The sequence below is a fragment of the Equus caballus genome, chromosome 10 (genome assembly GCF_041296265.1).
Source record: "Equus caballus isolate H_3958 breed thoroughbred chromosome 10, TB-T2T, whole genome shotgun sequence".
NCBI lineage: Eukaryota > Metazoa > Chordata > Mammalia > Perissodactyla > Equidae > Equus > Equus caballus.
The window spans coordinates 49100485-49119395 of NC_091693.1; the positions used below are offsets into that span (position 1 = coordinate 49100485).

General features: G+C 50.3%; 1 protein-coding gene across 1 annotated transcript in view; it reads right to left on the reverse strand.

Moving 5' to 3' along the window:
* The window catches only part of GABRR2 (gamma-aminobutyric acid type A receptor subunit rho2), a 44668-nt gene extending 26492 nt beyond the window's left edge, over positions 1-18176 (reverse strand). Inside the window, exons 1-2 of the mRNA XM_001500675.6 lie at positions 17823-18176; positions 11129-11235 (exon numbers count right to left, since the gene is read on the reverse strand). Coding sequence (XP_001500725.2) covers positions 11129-11235; positions 17823-18010 — 295 coding nt within the window. The 5' untranslated portion in view covers positions 18011-18176. The remainder of the gene's footprint in view (positions 1-11128; positions 11236-17822) is intronic.
* Between the last annotated feature and the right edge of the window lie 735 nt (positions 18177-18911).

An 18911-nucleotide genomic window follows, 5' to 3' on the forward strand; every position in this document is an offset into this window, starting at 1 on the left:
CTGAAATCTGAGGACCATGGCCCGGGGCCTTTCTTCCCAAAGGAAGAAAGGGCACCAAGGAAGTAAGGTATACAGAGTGGTTATATACCCCCATACAGGACGTTTCACATATGATTGAAATGTCCCTCCCACAATAGTCACAAGATTGCCCTGTCAGCACAGCGCTTGATGGACACAGCAGGCAGTGGGTCTGCTATCTCGGAGGGCATAGCAGGAGGCAAGTCTATTGTCTCGAGCTGGGAGGTCACAGGTGAGCACAGCAATCAGTTCCTAGCCTAAGGAAAGATGCTTAATCCTTAAAGAAATGCCAAGGTTGGGAGGGGGAGGGAAGTTGCACCTTTATCTCAAGGGCCTTTGTTCTTGCCACAGGGAATATCTAAAGCAGATATACAATGCATGCTCAACGGCCTCGGTCAGCCCCTTTTGGAAAGACAAGGTCAGGCCGAATTAGGTTTACAACAAATGTCTTCCTCATATACTCCAATATATCCTATTACTTGCCATTTTCATTTGTCACCAGCATCCTGTCCTTCAGGAGCATGGTGACCTCTCTGGTCACCTGGGCTCAGATGGGGTCAGGAAGGAGGAGAGGGCAAGAGTGAGATTGCCCCGAGGGGGACTGCAGAGGAGGGGCTGAGTGAGGGAGAGGCCAGGAGGAGAAGATTAATTTTAGGGGAAGGAGCGAGTAGGAGCAGCGCGTGGGTGGCAAGTTAGGGTTTGTGCTCCAGGAGAGAAGGGCCAAGGGTGCTGAGGAAGGGTCATAAGGGTCTCCTCCAAGGGCAGTAGCTCCTGGGAAGAAGGCTGCAGGAGGGCCAGCCTTCTCCCCAACTTCAGCTCCCCTCTCAGTCACCCTCCAACGTAACAGTGAAGCACTAGACCCCTCCCAGCGTGGGGAAGCGGGGAGGCAGAGCCAGGAGCTCCAAAACACACTCAAAAGAGGAGGCCACAGCTCCACGGAACCTGGAGCTCACTCCACGGGCCTCAGCTGGACCAGATAAGTGGCATTTGGGGCTTTGGTGGCCAGACTCCTGTGGCTTGGAAGTCTAGGGCTGAACACCTCCTAGAGAGGAGGCCACAGAGTAAAGACTGAGAGAGCCCTGAGGCCACCAGGGAGGGTCTGTGCCCACAGTCTGTGCCCCAAACACAGAGGGCGCTTTCAGTGGGGGTGGTACCAGAGAATGATCCAAGGTGAAAAGCATGTGTTAGAATTACCCTAGAAAATTCCTTAGGAAGGCAGCCCATTGGAGACAGTCCAGCTGCAGAAGTAACTAAATGACAAATAAAAATGGCAAGTAATAGCGTATATTGGAGAATATGAGGAAGCCATTTGTTGTAAACCTAATTCGGCGTGAACTTGTCTTTTCAAAAGGGCCTGACCGAGGCCGTTGAGCATGCATTGTATATCTGCTTTAGAGATTCCCTATGGCAAGAACAAAGGCCCTTGAGATAAAGGTGCAACTTCCCTCCCCCTCCCAACCTTGGCATTTCTTTAAGGATTAAGCATCTTTCCTTAGGCTAGGAACTGATTGCTGTGCTCACCTGTGACCTCCCAGCTCGAGACAATAGACTTGCCTCCTGCTATGTCCTCCGAGATAGCAGACCCACTACCTGCTGTGTCCGTCAAGCGCTGTGCTGACAGGGCAATCTTGTGACTATTGTGGGAGAGACATTTCAATCATATGTGAAACGTCCTGTATGGGGGTATATAACCACTCTGTATACCTCACTTCTTTGGTGCCCTTTCTTCCTTTGGGAAGAAAGGCCCCGGGCCATGGTCCTCAGATTTCAGCTCAGAATAAACTCTCCCAAATTTTCATTTATAGATTGGTTATGGATTATTTTTGTCGACATAGACAATAACCTTGCGAAGTGACACAGCACTTGTGATATAGTAATACATATTTGGTCTTCTTCCCAGTTCCTGGCACAGAGCTCTGAAATCCTTGTAATTTCTTGAGTGATAGGGGTGAGAGGAATGTCTTTCTTATTCCTAACAAATCCCTACCAACCATACGTGAGCTTATGCTAATGAGGTGACTCCTAGATGGCTTCAGCATGGGGGCTGGTTGTCATGCCTGAGTTTATGCTATAAGGTGGACCCCTAGATGGCTTCAGCATGGGGGCTGGTTGTCAGAACTGACCATGTGATCAGAGGGCTGGAACTCCTACCTTATCCCCTGACCTCCGAGGAGAAAAGGGGGCTGGAGATTGAGTTAATGGCCAATAGCGAATGATTTCATCAGTCCTTCCTATGTAATGGAACCTCCATAAGAACCCTAAACACCAGGATTCGGTGAGCTTCCCGGTTGGTGAACAAATCCACATTCAGAGAGGGTGGCATACCCCAACTACTGTGCTCAGAACCTTCGAGTCTCTACCCTGTGTACCTCTTCATCTGGCTGTTCATCTGTCTTTTATAATACTCTTTGTAACTAATTTCCCTGAGTTCTGTGAGCCATTATAGCAATTTATTGAACCTGAGGAGGTGCTTGTGGGAACCTCTGATTCTATAGCCAAGTCGGACAGAAGTCCAGGTAACTTGGGGACCCACCCCTTGTAATTGGTGTCTAAAGGGGGAGGAAGTCTTCTGGAACTGAGCCCTTGCCCTGTGGGGTCTACACTAATTCCCGGTACTTAGTGTGACAACTGAATTAAACTATAGGGCACCCAGTTGGTGTCAGCAGAGAACTGGAGGATTGCCTGGTGTGGGAAACCCACACATCAGTGTCAGAAGTGTTGTGGGCAGAACCAGATCAGAGTAGCCGCAGCAGTACAAGCCCTGACCCCAAGACAGGCCCTAAGGGAGCATATGATGCGCGGCAGGGGGCCAGGGCATGGCTCCTCGGGGCAGGGGCCGTGCCTTTATCACGTTCGCATCCAGTGCTTGACACACGGCCACCACTGTCACCATCCTCAGGCGCCCCAAGTCTGCTGTGTTGGGCTGTGCTGAGTGCTTCACATAGCACCCTTGAGTCTGTCCTCACAGCACCCCAGCAAGGCAGATACCCGTTCTACAGGTGAGACTTGACATTAGAAAGGTGACAAAGGTCCCCAGCTAGAGGAAGTCACAACCACGCATTGATCCCAGGCGGTCCACCTCCAGCCCACCTGCCCTAACCCCGCATTGTGCTGCGCAGAACATTCTTAATAAAAATAGCAAACATTATTAAGCACTTCCTAGGTGCCATGCACTGTGCTAAGAGCCACAGAATACTCATTTAATCCTCTCAGCAGGAACTATTATTACCCTTTTAAATGTGAGGCACTGAGGAAGAGAGAGGCTCAGGAACCAGCCCAAGGTCACACAGCTATTAAGAGGCAACACTGAAGTCTGGACCAATCCAGGCAGCACAGCCACAGGGTGGCGGTTTTAAAACAGGTCTGCAAATTCTTTAACACTCCTGCTACCAAGAGATGGAGTCTAATTCCTCTCTCCTTGAACCCAGGTGGACCTTCGTGGTTCGCTTGAGGAATAAAATGCAGCAGGAGTAACGATGCTGTGAAACTTCCAGGATCTGCCGGTTTCTCTTCAGCTGCCATGTGGCCAGATTACAGAAAGACCAGAGAGAGGGAAAATGATGGAAATGATGCCATGATGCCCGAGGAGCCCCAGCTGTTTCAGGCCCAGTGTTAGTCTTCCCAGCGCCACACCAGACATGAGAATGGAGATACCTCTGAGAGGACACATCAGCTGCCACCATCTGGGGCAACCACATGAGAACCACTGCCCCCCACCTACCCCCACCCCGAGCAAGAACCACCCAGCTGAGCTCACCCGGATTTGTGAGCAAAAAAAATGCATTATTTTTTAAGCCACAGTCTTAGGGTGGCTTATTATGAAGGAGTGGATAACCAGAAACCAGAAATGAATCTATGTTCTTAATCATTACACTGTGAACAAATTAATTAATTAACCAATGAGTGAGTGAAAGGATGGATCTGTGCAAAGATTTCAAAGAAGATGTTCGTACAGTTCAAAATAGCCAAGAGATACTTCATGTTAGAGGAATGGAATTAAGCTGGGCTCAGGCATGGACAGATGTCGGATGAAGCAGGACGGCACAGGGGGACGCTGTGGAGAGCTGCTCCCAGACACAAACAAGCACCGATGTGCGCGGACAGAGAACATTCCAGGAGAGAAGAGCCCTGGTCCGCTGGGGAGAGCAGAGTGAGCCGAGGAGGCAGCTGGGCCAGACTGTGGAGGTCTCAGGACCCAGTGCGGGGGAGGCGGGGGCTGCATTTCATCTGGTAAATATGGGAAACCCAGAAGGCGAACTTGGTTACAGAGGGTGGGTGCCATGGTGTTGCTGTAGGCAGGGCTTCCAACCTTCTTATCATTAGTGCCTCCCAAAGAGAAAATTTTAACTGAATTTAAGGATAGTAACCAATTTAAATTTAAATGAAATTGTAAGGAACAAGACTTTGTTGGGGAGGATTAAGCAGTGGAGGGCCACAAACCATTGCAATGTCTAGGATTTTTTCACCAAGAACACAGTGAGAACGCGCGAGCTAAAGGGGTGGGGCAGGGGTCGGAGGAGGCAGATCTGAGTGATAGTTTGATGGACAAATGGATTTAACATGATTGATTTGGAAGGGGAAAAGGGCAAGGAGGAGGAGGGAAGATGAGCAAGAGCCCCGCAGCTCCCAGGGTGAGCCACTGGAGACAGAGCTGACAGAAAATCTGCAGGTTCGCTCAGAAGGCAGAGCACCGGGCTGTGCAGTTACCTCAAGGAAGCCCATGAGCCAACACGTGTGCTGTCTTCTCTCCTGTGATCTGGACATGGGGACAGCACTAGAGGCCCAGCCAGTGCCCCGACTCGCCCCTGCTCACAGGCTGGGTCCCGTCCCCCGACTCACTCAATCTCAACCTGACCGATGCTGCTGACCTCTGGGTCTGCGCTGGCCGGTCTCAGTTTACCCTTCCAGACCCACTCTCCACTCTGCTCCACCCTGCTCTGTGCCAGGGGCTGCATCAACATTTACAGCATTGAGGGACAGCACCCACATTTGCAGCCCACCCCTGCAAGAGTACTACCAGAGACCCACACGCTGTATGCCTGAATATCTAAAGGCTATAAGCAAGTTAAGACACTGCAAAATGGCACACAGCCTATCCTACTTCTTTGACAAATACACCTCCATATCCACCCAGAAGGCCAAGTCCCACTTCAGAACTCTCAGTCTCCTCAGAGTTTGGTTGGGCACAGGGCAGGGCAGGGAGAACGGGCCCCACTTCTCAGCTGCCTTTCTTCTTTCCCCACCCACAGCAGCGCCCCACACAGAGAAGAGCCTCGTGTGTGTGCATGTGACACCCCACCCCGTATCTCAGCTCCCATCCAGCCCCCTCCGGCAGCCACCTGTCGGCCACCACTCAGGACAAGGCGTGCGCACCTGCGTGGTGCAGTCGCCCTGGGGGTTCCCCTGGGGAAGAGGCCTGTGCAGGTCCTGGAAGCAGACTCAGGGCTGTGTGGACAGGTCATTCTGGGTCCCAGGCCCCCAGCATGGCCTAGAAAGGAGACCCCAGGTGGGCATGTCCTCTTGGCCCCAGAGGTGAGGGCAGCTGGGTGGCCATGGCAGGGCTCCTGGCCCAAGCCCAAGGCTGCCACTGACCACAGCAGGTCCTTCCCTTCTGCCTTCTGGTTGGGTTCAGCCAATGACAGTGCCAGTACGTAAAGAAGACAGGAGGAGGGTGGGAGCAGTTGACTCTCTCCAGAGCACCCCCTGCAGGGCTACAGGCTGCAGCCCTCTCCTGGGGCCATGGCTCCTGTCCACAGCCCTTTTCCTCAGCTCTAGCCCCTTTCCAGATTCAGGAAACCACTCCCTCCCCTCATCCTTCTGGCCTCAGCCTGGTAATGGCTCCCCACTCCTCCAGCCTCACGGCTTCGCCAGGGCTCGCTGGTTTCCCTGATCCCTGCCCACACCTTTGTCAACAGACCTTCATTAAACTCTCTGCAGCACCCCCACCCCCCCTTATGAGCAGGCCATCCGTCTCCTGACCCTCTATATCTTGTCCCAGTTGCTTTTCCCTGGTGCTCCATCTCAGTGTATGGTCTCCCGCAGGTCAGACACTTGGGTGTCCCAGATTCCTCGATTCCATCTGAAGCCATCTCCTTCCTAAGAATCTCACGGGTCCCTCCGCTTCTTCCTACAGCCTTAGCTTAATCCTCCATCAGCTCTGGTCTGGCCCGTTGCTGAAGTGGCCAGCCAGTGTCCGGCATCCATTCTTGAGCACTCCAGCGTCCTCCCCACAGGCCCCCGGCGAGCTTTCTAAGCGCAGGTCTCATCCTGTCACTCCTCAGCCTGCGCCGTGCTGCCAAGAGTCCTAAGCGCTCCCAGAGCTGCCCCTGCCCGGCGCCCCAGCCTTATCTCTCTGTCCAGGCCCTGTACGCCCTCTCCAACTACACACAAACACACGAGATAGTGCAAGGACAGGTTCCCCTGACACGCTCCACCTTTATCAGTGAGCACCCGTCTCCCCGATTCCTCCTCCCCCACTGGGCTCACCCACTGCGCCTCTTTCCAGACTCACTGGGAGCTTCAGGCCCTAAGGGAAGGCTTCTGTGATCCTCTCCTTCTCTGGTCCTCGCTCTGGGCAGAGCTGACTACTCCCTCAGTTCCCACTCCAGCAGTAGAGACGTCCTAAATTGCTTCTGTGACACTTGATTGCACTTAATCACCTCGCTGTTTTCTCTGTAGACTGTTAGCTTCTTGAGAACAATCTATTGCTTCTGGCAAAGTAACGGAATGTAAAGGACTCCAACAGCACACACTCCGAGGTGAGGGCAGCTCCTCGCCCGTCCTCCTCGCTGGCTCCTTGGGGCAGCCGTTCTCTGGTGCCCTTGACCAGACCCTGCTGTGCCCACCCGCAGCTCCCAGCTGTCCTTCCCAGCAGCTCTCACAGTCTGACATCTTGATGTGAGGATTTCATTAATTTTTTGAGGAACTCCTATGCTTCTACAGCAGCTGCACCATTTTACATTGCCACCAGTGCAATGCTGATTTTTAATTCGAACTGTATAGATGGGAGGAAAAGGAGGAGTGTAGGGTCGTCATGGATTCTTCTGAACCATATCCAAGGAGTTTGTCAGGATGGTCAAGAAGAAGTGGCAACAAAGTGAGTTAGATTCTCCAATCAAAACACTTTCATTCATAAGACAAATATGATTTTTTTTGAGCTGTTATTATGTGTCAGTCAGAGTCTGGGGCACTTGGGGACCCAGTGGTCAAGACAGCCACAGTCCTTGGAGTCTTACACTCTGGTAGGAGAGACCAGTGTTAAACACAGAACTACCATATGACCCAGCAACTCTACTTCTGGGTATGTACCCAGAAGAACTGAAAGCAAGGTCTTAAACAGATATTTGTACAGACATGTTCATGGTGGCATTATTCATGATAGCCAAAAGGCAGAAACAACCCAATTGTCCATTACCAGATGAATGGACAAACAAAGTGTGGTAATTCAAGCAATGGAATATTATTTGGCCTTACAAAGGAAGGAAATCCTGTCACATGCTACAACATGGATGAACCTTGAAGACATTATGCTAAGTGAACAAGATAGTCACAAAAGCCAGTTGAAAACTGTAGGATTCCACTTAGATGAGTCACCTAGAGGAGTCAAACTCATAGAGACAGAAAGTAGAGTGGACGGTGGTTGCCAGGGGCTGGGGGGAGGGCGGAGTGGGGAGCTGGTGTTTAATGGGGACAGAACTTCAGTTTGGGAAGATGAAAAAGTTCTGGAGATGGATGGAGGTGCTGGTTGCCCAACCATGCGAACATGCTTCCTGCCGCTGAACCATACACTTAAAAATGGTTAAAATGATAAATTTTATGTTATGTCTTTTTACCACATTTTCAAAAATTTAAATAAAAAAATCAGCATTGCAATATTTCTCCTAACAAAGGGAGGAGAAAGCCCCGGCCGCTGAAGTTCCTTCTAACCAGGACACAGCGCCGAATCAGGCAGCTGGGAGGTAGATGGGAGCTTAGACACGGTATTTTTGTTTCAACTGATCCCTGGGATTATTAGGAAGCTGCTAGATTTTTAATCTTTTCTCTTTCCAGACTGAAAAGGTCATCCAACGGGTATATAGCCTTAGATAAATTCTTCTCTATCAGTTGCTTTTAAACATCAATCCACAAGGAAGTCCCTCTTGGAGAAATAAAATAGGAATGAGAAGACATATCCCACGACTGTGGACGGACAGCTTTGTTCAGATGACCCGCTCTGTGAGCGTGGGTGCCAAGGGAAGAGGGTGTTGACAGGCTGGGCCCAGGCTCGGCTTCTTCCCGAGGGCCTGCAGAGGGCTGCCGCCAAGGAAGGAGAGCCTTCTGTTAAGCGCAGAGTCACCTATGTGCCACCTGCCAGCCTCTTTCCTCAGAGACCCACCTGCCCTCTGGCCAGTGCTCCCCGCCCAGGAATGAGGCACCTGGCGGAATGGAGACCCTCAGGAGCACCTGCCAGGAAGGCTTCCTGGCTCTAAACCATCTCTGGATGCTCCCAGGGATCACAGATTATAGCAATCACCGGAACCACAAGCAGGCCCCATCCCACCTGCTTGCCCAGGACTCCGGGAGTCACAGACCTTCTTATTCATGGGCTCGTGGCGGGTGCAGCCCTGGCAGCTCACTGTGTGCTCCCCTTCCCCTATTTCATCCAAGTGACATCTGGACATCCAGGAAAACCCTGCAGGGACAAAAGGTGCCCAGAGGACCACCTGTCCTGGGGGAGAGCGCTGGAAGGAAGGAGGAGCAGCCCCCCCCCCCCCAGGCTTTGGTGACTGAGACCTTGACACCTAATGTAGACCCTCAGGGCTCCTCCTTCCCCTGCAGCTTTCCCCAAAGCCGAGGCCTCCCCCAGTCTCAGCAGCTCACTCAGGCTAGGGGGGGACTGTCCTGACCCTCCACACAGGGGACCCCATCGGTGGGCCCAGATCAGGGTACAGGAAGTCCAATTTGCCCCTCGAGCGTGGCTTGAGGCAGGAGCACCCTGACTGCGGCTCCAGCCTGTGGGATGGTTCTGCTCGGAGCAGGTTTCCCAGGAACAAGGCAGGGCTTCACCCGCCAGGCCTCAGAGCCAGCTCCCGGCTTTCTCTCAGAGGAGGGGCCGTTTCCATGAGGCTTTCAGCTCTTTTCAGCAGCAGACAGGGCAGAAAGCCCCCAGCTGTTCTGTGACCAACACTTCACCTCCTGGAACCCAGGCTCTTCTTCTGTAAACTGAAGGTACTGACCAGGTGATGGCTCAGGCCCCTGCCACTCACAACAGGCCCCGTTAGAAAGTTACAACACATTGTTCAGAATATCACCCACCTGCCCCACAAAACTGTGCACTGAGGCAGGGCCACGCTATGATTTTTGAGGGTCCTGGGGACTTTTGCCTTCATGGGTCCCCTCCACCATAAAAAATATTAAAAAGCATACTTTACAACTGTATTGGTATAAAGATGAATATATTAATATTATACACTTAAAAAAACACTTTCTTCTACCTAAACTTTCTTTTTTTTTCTGATTTTAAAATAAATTAAAACATTTTCAGAGGCCCCTAAGAGTATTGTGGGCTCTAAATACCGTGTCTACTCTGCCTGATGAATACATGGGCCCTGCCTTAGGGACACACAGGTAGAGGGAACAAGAAAGAGACCCAGCTAAGAGGGAGGGCCTAACCTCAGCAGCAGTGTGACCTGGGCCAATCACTTCACCGCTCTGAGCCTCAGTTTCCCCATCTGGAGATAACAGTATCTACTTCACAGAATGTCATGACCTTGATTGGAATGGGGCATGGTACAGAGTAATCACTATCAAAGTGTTGGTTGTCATGAATACTGTTGTTTACTGTTGTTCTAGCTGCTTCCCTGACCTTCTGTATCTTAACTGACCTTCTAGGAGAAAGGCAAGGCAGACCCTCCGCTTGCGGGACACCTCACTCGGACCCCCGAGAGCAGATACAGCTGTTTCAGAGCCGCTTATTCAGGAAAACTTAATTTTCCTAAAACTCTCTGGCAGAGTCACCCAGGGCGAGCCCCCGAGGGAACGGGCCCTCCCAGGGAGCCGGCGTCCTCCACCCCAGCCTTGAGCGGGGGTGAGCATCCCTGCGGCGGAAGGAGAGGGGGGGCTGTAAACTGCCGCCCACTCGCCTCCTCCCTCGGCAGATGTCAGAGCTCAGGGAACTGAGTGGGAGGCTCTGAGGCCTTTTAAAATGCAGAGGCCTCTGGAATAAATTAATGTCTTAATCCCTTAATAGTCACACAAGAGGAAGGCCTGACAGCTGGGTTTTCCGAGGGGACGTGACCCCGTATGTGCCGGGGCTTTACATATATTATCTCGTTTAATCCTGACAACAACCTCGGCCGGAGGGATTACCGTCTCCATTTTACAAACCAGCAGACAGAGGCTCAGAGAAGGTCAGAGACCTGCCTACAGGTCACCCCTACTCCTTCCTGCGGCCCCAGGAGACTGCTGGGAACTAAGAGGGATCCAGAGCAGAGAGAAGGGGGAAGTGGAAGCCAGGGCCCATCAGCTGCAATGCTCCAGGCCTCAGTTTCCCCACAGGCACATGGGCGACGTTGGCCCCACATCTCATGCATGCTGCTCTTCTTGCCCCACTCTCCCCCTGGTCCCAGCAGACAGTGGCTCCTTTTCAGGGCCTCCTGTGGCATTTCTCCAGTTCCTGGAAGGGACAGCCACCGGCAACGCCACTCCTCCCTGACCCCAAAGCTGAGAGGAGACTTTGTAGTGGGTTCAATTGTGGCTGCTGCGTTGGAAAGCAGGGGACCCTTCAAAACCCAAAATTCCCAGCTAAGCATGAGGTGGCGGAACCAGGGAGCCATTTTGTGTCCAGACTCTCCCCACCACCTCTCATCCGTTTAGGAAAAGAAAGTTGGCAGCAACAGGGCAGATGCTGAAAGTGAACAGCTTAGTCACTCTCCCACCCTCTCCACTCACTTCCTTCCAGCTCTTTTCTCCTTGGGAAAAGAGTTACTCTGGAAGTGAGCTGGGCTATTCTGACTGTGAGCGGGAAAATCAGGGCTTTGAGGGAGAGCTGTGCCTGAGAGGACCGGACAGAGCAGCAGCAGGCAGCCCTGGGGACCAGGCCCCCCGGGCTGAGGGGAGGACGCAGTCCTACCTCCAAAGGCGGGCCTCATGGTGAAATCGTGGTCATCCACTCTGAGAAGCGGCTGAGGTTTTCCTGTGCGGATTTTGGTCACGTCGAGGTTCTTCTTGTATAGGTGACTGCAAAGACAAGCAAGACCCGTTTTCCACTGGCCCCCTAAGGCGTTGTGTGAGATGATGTGGGGCGGTTACTCCCTGCAGGGTCTACCTGTCAGGCACCTTTTCTCCGTCCTCCCATCTCCTTCTCCACGGAGGGGATACCAAGAGCCGATGGACAGTCCCCTGCCCCCACCACACCAGGCCCTCACAGGCAGGCTGAGCTGAGGACCAGGCCCTTCTAGAGTCTTCCTGAGTAGATGCATCTTGGGCAGGACAGCATTCTTCCTTGGCAAGCTCTTAACTGTCTTGCCAAAAGTTATGATTGGATGACAATGTCTGGGTTGGATGGTGGAGCATTATGATGTTTTTTTCTTTTTAAATATTTCTCTTATGTTGTAAAAATATTGATCTTGTGATAAATAAAATTCTGAGACAAATATAAAGTTTTAAAATGCTGGCTTTATCTTAGCCAGACCTGATCTTCCTTACATCAGTCCAGTTGGCAGCTCTCTGCAGAATCCACCTCGTGGCAGTGCCTCAACCCCCAGGACAACCCACAGCCAGCAGGGAGCAAGGACACAACAGGGGACGCAGTTGCTCTGGCCACTCGGCCAGGTGGTGGAAGCTGGAGCCCAGGATCTCAGACCCTGGTTCAGTCTCTTCCCTTTAATCCAGATGACAAAGGAGTAATTCTCTCTTCTCTCTCATTCACACACACTCTTTCCAGATCATTTTGTTTTTTACTGCAACCACACATAATCTTAAAGTAATGAAATTTAAAATATTTTAAAGCAATATTCTACTGACAGAGTTATCACTAAACAAGAAAAAGAGAAAAGAGGGGAGGGAGAGAGAGAGAGAGAGAGGAAGGGAGGGAGGGAGGGAGGGAGAAAAAAGGGAGAGAGAGAAAGGAAGAAGAAACAAAAGAGGAGGAAGGGAGGGAGGGAGAAAGGAAGAAGGGCAGATCGTTTGGACATTTGGGTCTGACAAGATGTGAGGTCTAATTCTTGACAGAAAATAATAACCTTGTAAGAAGTCAGTGTTGCTATAATTTCCGTTATGTGTAGGACATTGAAGCTTTTTAGAAGCAAATGAAGAGATTTTCTTTTGAGTGTTTGTTGTTCATTTATACAAATCTCTATTTTACTCTCAGAGGTCTTGTCACACTTTATGCATTTTTTTTAGAGAAACTAGCATATTTCCTGTTTAAACTCTGTAAGAGGGAAGTGACATGTTTTCTCTTTTGAAGTCCTGTTCTTTGAGACATCTTCCTATGAAATCCTTCTTAACTTTCCTTCTCTACTAGCTCTGCCCAGATGATATCATTTGATGGGAGGTCTAAAGCTGGCCGCAGAAGTGGCCACTAAAGTAGCCACTAGCCACGTGTGGCTAAGTTAATTAAAATTAAAAGTTAGTGTTCAGGGGCCGGCCCCGTGGCCAAGTGGTTAAGTTCACGTGCTCCACTTCGGTGGCCAGGTTTCCACCGGTTCAGATCCTGGATGCGGACATGGCACCGCTCGTCAGGCCATGCTGAGGTGGCGTTCCACATAGCACAACCAGAGGCACTCACAACTAGAATGTACAACTATGTGCTGGAGGGCTTTGGGGAGAAGAAGAAAAAATAAGATTGGCAACAGATGTTAGCTATTAGCTGGGGGCCAATCTTTTAAAAAAGAAGAAAAGTTAATATTCAGTTCCTCAGGTATCCTAGCCATACTTCTATGATTAATACCCCCTGTGGCTGGTGGCCACCATATTGGACAGTGCAGATACGTAACATTTCCGCAGTCACTGACGTTTTCTTACTCAGTGCTGGTCTAAAGGCCAGCCAGCCTGACCCTGGCCCCGGCTTCCTCGGCGTCTCCTGTTTCCACTGTTCATTCTCATCAGCGTTCAAACCAGATTCAAGACCCCCCAGCTTGGACCAAACTAAGCAGAAAATCTGGCTAGACCACACGTCGTCCTCATGCAAAATTTATTGAAAAGTGATAGTACAGGTGTGGTAGTTACATTCTTCTTTGAACACTTCCTTTTTTTAAAAAACAAAATGTCTTCTCCTTCCCAATAAATAAGTAATTCTCCCAAAGAGCCCTGTTCCACGCACTGCTGCCACCTCCCCACTGCCAAGCTCTGCCGGCCCCCTCGCCAACCGGGTGCAGGCACCCTTGCTGAGGGCTGGCTTCGCCACCGCAGGGTGGATCAGAACCCTCGTCTTTCAGGCCAGGCCGCTCATTTTCCTCCTGCCTCTCGGACAGCTCCTTCTCAATGTTCACTGCAGCCTCCCCCTCGTCCTTGGCCCATCCCTTAAATGCCAGTGTCCCCAGGGCCCTGTCCCAGCCGCTTTCTCCTCTCTCTCTACACCTCCTGGCAGGCTCGCGGTGTCAGTGGCTTCAGTTGTCAGCGACATGGCGGTGATGCCTAAATCAACATCCCCTGCTCTAGACCTTTATATCGCATTGCCTAACTGATCAGCCCCAGCTGGGTATCCTACAAGCGTTTAAAGTCTACACATCCGTGGTTTGGTTTGGGCCATGCTGAGTTTGAGGTGGCCTAGCTGGAGGGTGAGTGGACGTTCGATGAAAGGAGGAAAGGGTAGGAAGGGTGCAGCTGAAATGGGCAGATTGAGGCTGCGGGGCAAGCAGGACTAGGCCAGGCAGAGCCTTGAAGATCATGTTAAGAATTCTGTCTCCATCCAACGGCAGAGGGAAAACACTGAAGGGTGTTAGGCAGTTGGAGGAAGAAGCCATCGTCAGATTTGCTTTTGGACAAGCCATCGTAGCTGCACCTCCAGCAGGAAAGTCCAACGTGACTTCTCCATCCTCGTTAGCTGGAGCATGAGACTTAAGTCCCATTCCCTTGAGGCATGTGGGGTCATGGTTGGGGGCTGCCAAGGGCCCTCCATTCTCACCCGTTTCTTCCCCAAACCTCGCTGGAGAAGCTGAGATGGGCCAGGCCTGTTCTCTGTGTGGCGACTGTGGCGGGGGGCCATGTTCAGACGCCCCAGCAGAGACACCCGGGGACGTGGAGGGCTTAGCACATGACAGACGTTGAAGTGTGAGTGCCCCCGCCTCCCTGCCCCTCTGCCTCCAGGGAGCAAATCCCTCCTGGTGGCACAGTTTAGAGGCCAGGACAGGGGAGCGGAAGTCTTGAATGCCAGCACCCCCGCAGGACGGGCGATTGAGGTCCCGGTGCCATCAAGGAGGGCCTAGAATTTTTTTTCAGGGACCAGTTATTCGATAATATCCAGGCCCTGGCTATTTGTGGGAGCTGGACGCCCTCAATTTGTCCTTCCACAGGAGATCCCTGGACCTTGGCCTTGGACCCCAGACCCCTGAGGCCATATCCGGAGTCCCAACGCCACAGCAAGGCAGCCAGAACTTTCACAGGACCTAAGCCCAGCCTTTGGGGAGGGTTAGAGAAGAAGAAAGATGTGTTCACAATGCCTTTGAGAAGTAAGGCTAGTGCCATCGTGTTGAGGTTTCTCTGGCAGCAATCATAGTGACCACGCTTCCACGAGTCGCCCCCTCTCTGCACAGGCCCTCAGCTGTGGTCATCCCATCAGCCCAGTGGGGAAGGTGTCACTACCCCCTTTCCAGTTGGAGAAATGGGGTTCAGAAAGATCGGGAAACACAGCCACATGGCTACACAGCCACACTGCCAGAGAGCAACAGAACCAGGGCCTGGACCTGGTTTCCCTGAGGTCCCAACCCACTTCCTTCCCCAGACCCTCTGGGGAGGATGAAGGTCACTGGGTAGCAGGAGAGCGAAGCTGCTCCTGGGTCCAGCACAACTTGAGCCATGATGCAAACCAAGAGAAGGATGGCCAAGGGCAAGTCGTACCAAGGGGCAGCAAGTGGGGACAGAAATATGGAAGGGGCCCTGGGACTCCGGGACCAGGAGGGTGATACCAGAGCAGAGCCCAGAGCTGGGTTTATTTTCAGATTTTCAGAAGGGCCTCCCTCGACAAGAATGCAATTGTGTGGTCAGGAGGCCACTTAGGCAGCAGGGCGGGAGTTGGAATAAAGCCGTGAAGCTGAGAGGCCGGAAGAACAGAACAAAACAAACCACTAAGAGAAAACACACTCACCCAGAGTGACACGTAGAATCAGAAACCAGAAACAGTTTTTGAAAAAGCTGCTGGGCGAAATAACTGTTTCAGGAGGGTACCTTGGCCAGGGTGAGGCAGGGGAAGTTTACAGGTTAGAAGAGGTTCCAACAGTGTGTGTGAGTGTGTGTGTGTGCATGTGTGTGACTGTATGTGTGTGTGTGTGACCATATGTGTTGCATGTGAATGTGTGACTATGGGTTTGAGACCATGTGTGTGGTGAGTGTGATCATGTACATTGTGCGTGTGTGACTGTGTGAAACCCTACGTGTGGTATATGGCCTGTGTGTATGACTGAGTGTGGAGGGGGGAGTGTGTGAACAGGATTTCCAAGAAAAGGAGCAACTCTACAGAGGTGAAGTTTTCTAAGACTGTAACGAGAGAGGGTAAGGTCATTTTATTCCTATTTGTTAGTGTAGCTTAGCTCTTGTGTGTCAATAATGAAAGTAATTTTTTAGTCAGATGCTTGGCTAAAATTTTTCACAGACCAAGATAGTTGTATGACTCTCTGACCAGGTGCATGCCATGGTAGACGCAGAAAGGCCTAGAACCGTGTTCCCCAAGGCAGCATTTTCTCTTTCCTTTTTCCCAGCCTCTGCTCAAGAATTATTTTATATTCTTCGAATGGATGTGTTCATCTTTTCATTCACTTTAACACCTCAGGGGATGGATTTCAAGAAATTCTCCTCACTCCTTCGGGTCAGATTCAATCATGCAGGTGTCTGGGAATGAGACTGGCTCTTCTGAGGAATGACAGAGATGTGACAGCCCAGGCTGCCGAGTGGGATCCCCAAGGATTCCTGAGGGACTTGGGCGGAACCCCAACCCCCTTCTTGGGGAATAGACAACTCCAGACAATGCTTTTCCCTCAGGCTGAGTAAATCAGGCATCTATGTTCCCGTCCCGGTGAGCCACTATCAAACTGTGTGAATCACTCATGCCTTTGCACCAACATTTCAGCAGCTGTCAAATGAGGCAGTGTTTCCCAAGTGTGCTCTGCGGAAATGAATCCCACAAGATAGTTCAAAAAAGGGTGAGTTCTTGCACAATTTATCCCCCTCTTCAAGATTCACAATGTCTATTTGCATAATAAATGTTCTAGAAGTTCTGCTGTAAAGACATCTGTTTAAAATGGTCTCAAACGTGGTTTCCCAAGCTTCTTTGACACTAGAATCCCCTTTTCACACAACACCTACTCAGATCTCACAGAATTAGAACTCAGAGTAACTGCTGGACCGGGTGATCTCTGAGGTCCCTGTCAGTTCGACAGCCTGTGAGTCTGGCGATGTGTGCAGGCTGTCTTCCAGAGCAGAGCTCTTCCCATCACCCAGGATGATTTTGATCTGTTCACTTTCTGACTGAGCAGGATTAGGCCCTACAGAGTTATTTACGTCTCCCAGAGCAGCATCTCCAACTCGGGGGCACACACTTGGGATGCTAAGTGGTCCACTGGGATGCAGGAAGTAGAGACTGTAATTCTCATTTATAGTTTCTATCTAAAAATAAGGAAGCAATCAAGCTTTAATTTAATATACATATTATAATAGTATGTGTATGTAATTTGTAAGTAAATATACATATATTGGAGGTACAGTTTCAAAAAATTGTCACTGATAGTGGTGCAGGATGAAAAATGGAGACCACCGACCTAGAAAATGTGCCTCAAGATATTAGATTATATTTATAATCATTAGTTCACCCAATGCTTAGTAGAATGGAAAACAGATGTGTAACCTCTCACGCGTGGTGTTTTTATCTTAACTGCTTGCTCTTTTCTTCATGCTGAACATTCCTTATGTGTGCATCAGGCCTGGAGTGTCTTTTGCGCATCAATCCAACATAAACTCATTAAGGAACTTTAATTTGTAATGTAATGGTTTTGAATGCAAATTATGGGCCCAACCAGGACTCCCTGGAAACATTTCCATTACATCATGAAATGGCATTCACTCTTGTCCACACATATATTTCTGATAACCTAGCAAATTTCAAACACCTTTTCTAGGATCAAAACAGTAAAATGAAACTCGATATCATTATAAAGTTGCTCCCAATCCACTAATTTAAAGAAGACAACTCCCAGTTACATTTTTTCTTAACAGTTCAGGCTAAATTCCTATATATAGTTCCCCCCGAAATACTGGAGTGTAATTACTTAGCAGGCCATCTATGCTCCCTAGAGGATGTAATCCTGAGACACAAAAATGCACAGTCTGAGAAGTTTTATCTACCAAGTCTTCAACTATCCACCTTAAATCAAAATGCTTTGGCTGAACACAGACATCAAAATGAACGGCTCAACCCACTCTAGCTTCGCTCTCTCGCTGCTTGTGACACGAAGAGTATTTGTGCCCAGTGAGAGGCTGTGAGGCTCCGTCTACTTAGGGATGGAAAACGGATTCCAATAGGATGATATAACCCCCAGCCCTCCTGAGAGCTGTCCCACTGTGCGTGGCTGTCGTTGCCGCAGGTGACCTCCCTCCCTTCCCACCCGCGACTTTACCTTGGCTTGGGCATTTCCAGCTGCCCTGTCCATCTCCTCTTCTTGAGCTTTCTGCTCTCCACAAGAACCATCAGGCAAAACAAGAACAAGATGAGTCTTGTAAAATAAGGCATTGTGTGAATGTCTATGATGCCACAAGCTGCTTTCCAGTAAGCTGCGGCAGAGCAAATCTCCCCGGGCTTAACCATTGATTCAGCCTGCTGCCTTGTGACGGTGCTTCTCGGAGGGGCTGCGAGGGCATGGCTGGCCCGGCTGATTTTCCCGATTTAATATTTGATCATGATGTTTGTCCCACCCCACCCGCCACCCCCCAGGCCGTGACACAAACACCAAGGCTTTGCTCTCCCCTGCTGCTCAGTGATTGGCCATTAGTCAACAAGTTTGTCCTCCTGTGAAACACTGCTTCCGCTGAATCCTAAAACAGCTTTGGCTAAACCTGTTATATAAAAAAAAAAAAAAATTAAATCTCTTGAACATGTCAGCTTTTGCTGAGATCATTAATCCGTCTCTCTGGCTGCGTAAAACCAGTCTGTCACATCCACCAGGGAGTCAGCTCGGATCCTGAGTGGATTTGCAGGGAAGACTCAGTGGACCCTGGAGATGAGCACACGAATGTGTTCAGGAAATGCTAAGAAGCACACAAATGACCTGTTTTCACAGGGTTGCTGTGTTTCCTGTCTAAGAGATTGTGCTTAACCTCTGGCCAAGGATGCTTGCTTTTCCCCCAAATATACGCCTTGTTTTCAATGAAAACATATCTTATCAAAGCATAAAAGACATTTTGATTTTGAAGGAAAACATAAAACCAAAGGAGAACTCATGATCATATAAGCTCTTCTTCCTATTACGAGCATTAGATTAATTTTGGTCTTTCATCCTAAGATGTCTAATGTCACACATCATAAATTAGACTGGATTCCTATCCTGGGATATGCAATTATGAACATTAGAACTGTAAAGACATATGTGGTTAGATTTAATGTACTGCACAGAATAAAATGTTTTAAAACTACTTATTGCTTGACTGCCGCGTCCTGAGAATGGAGTTTAGTGTGGTAGAGACGTAGGGAGATGAGGATAGAGGGCGAG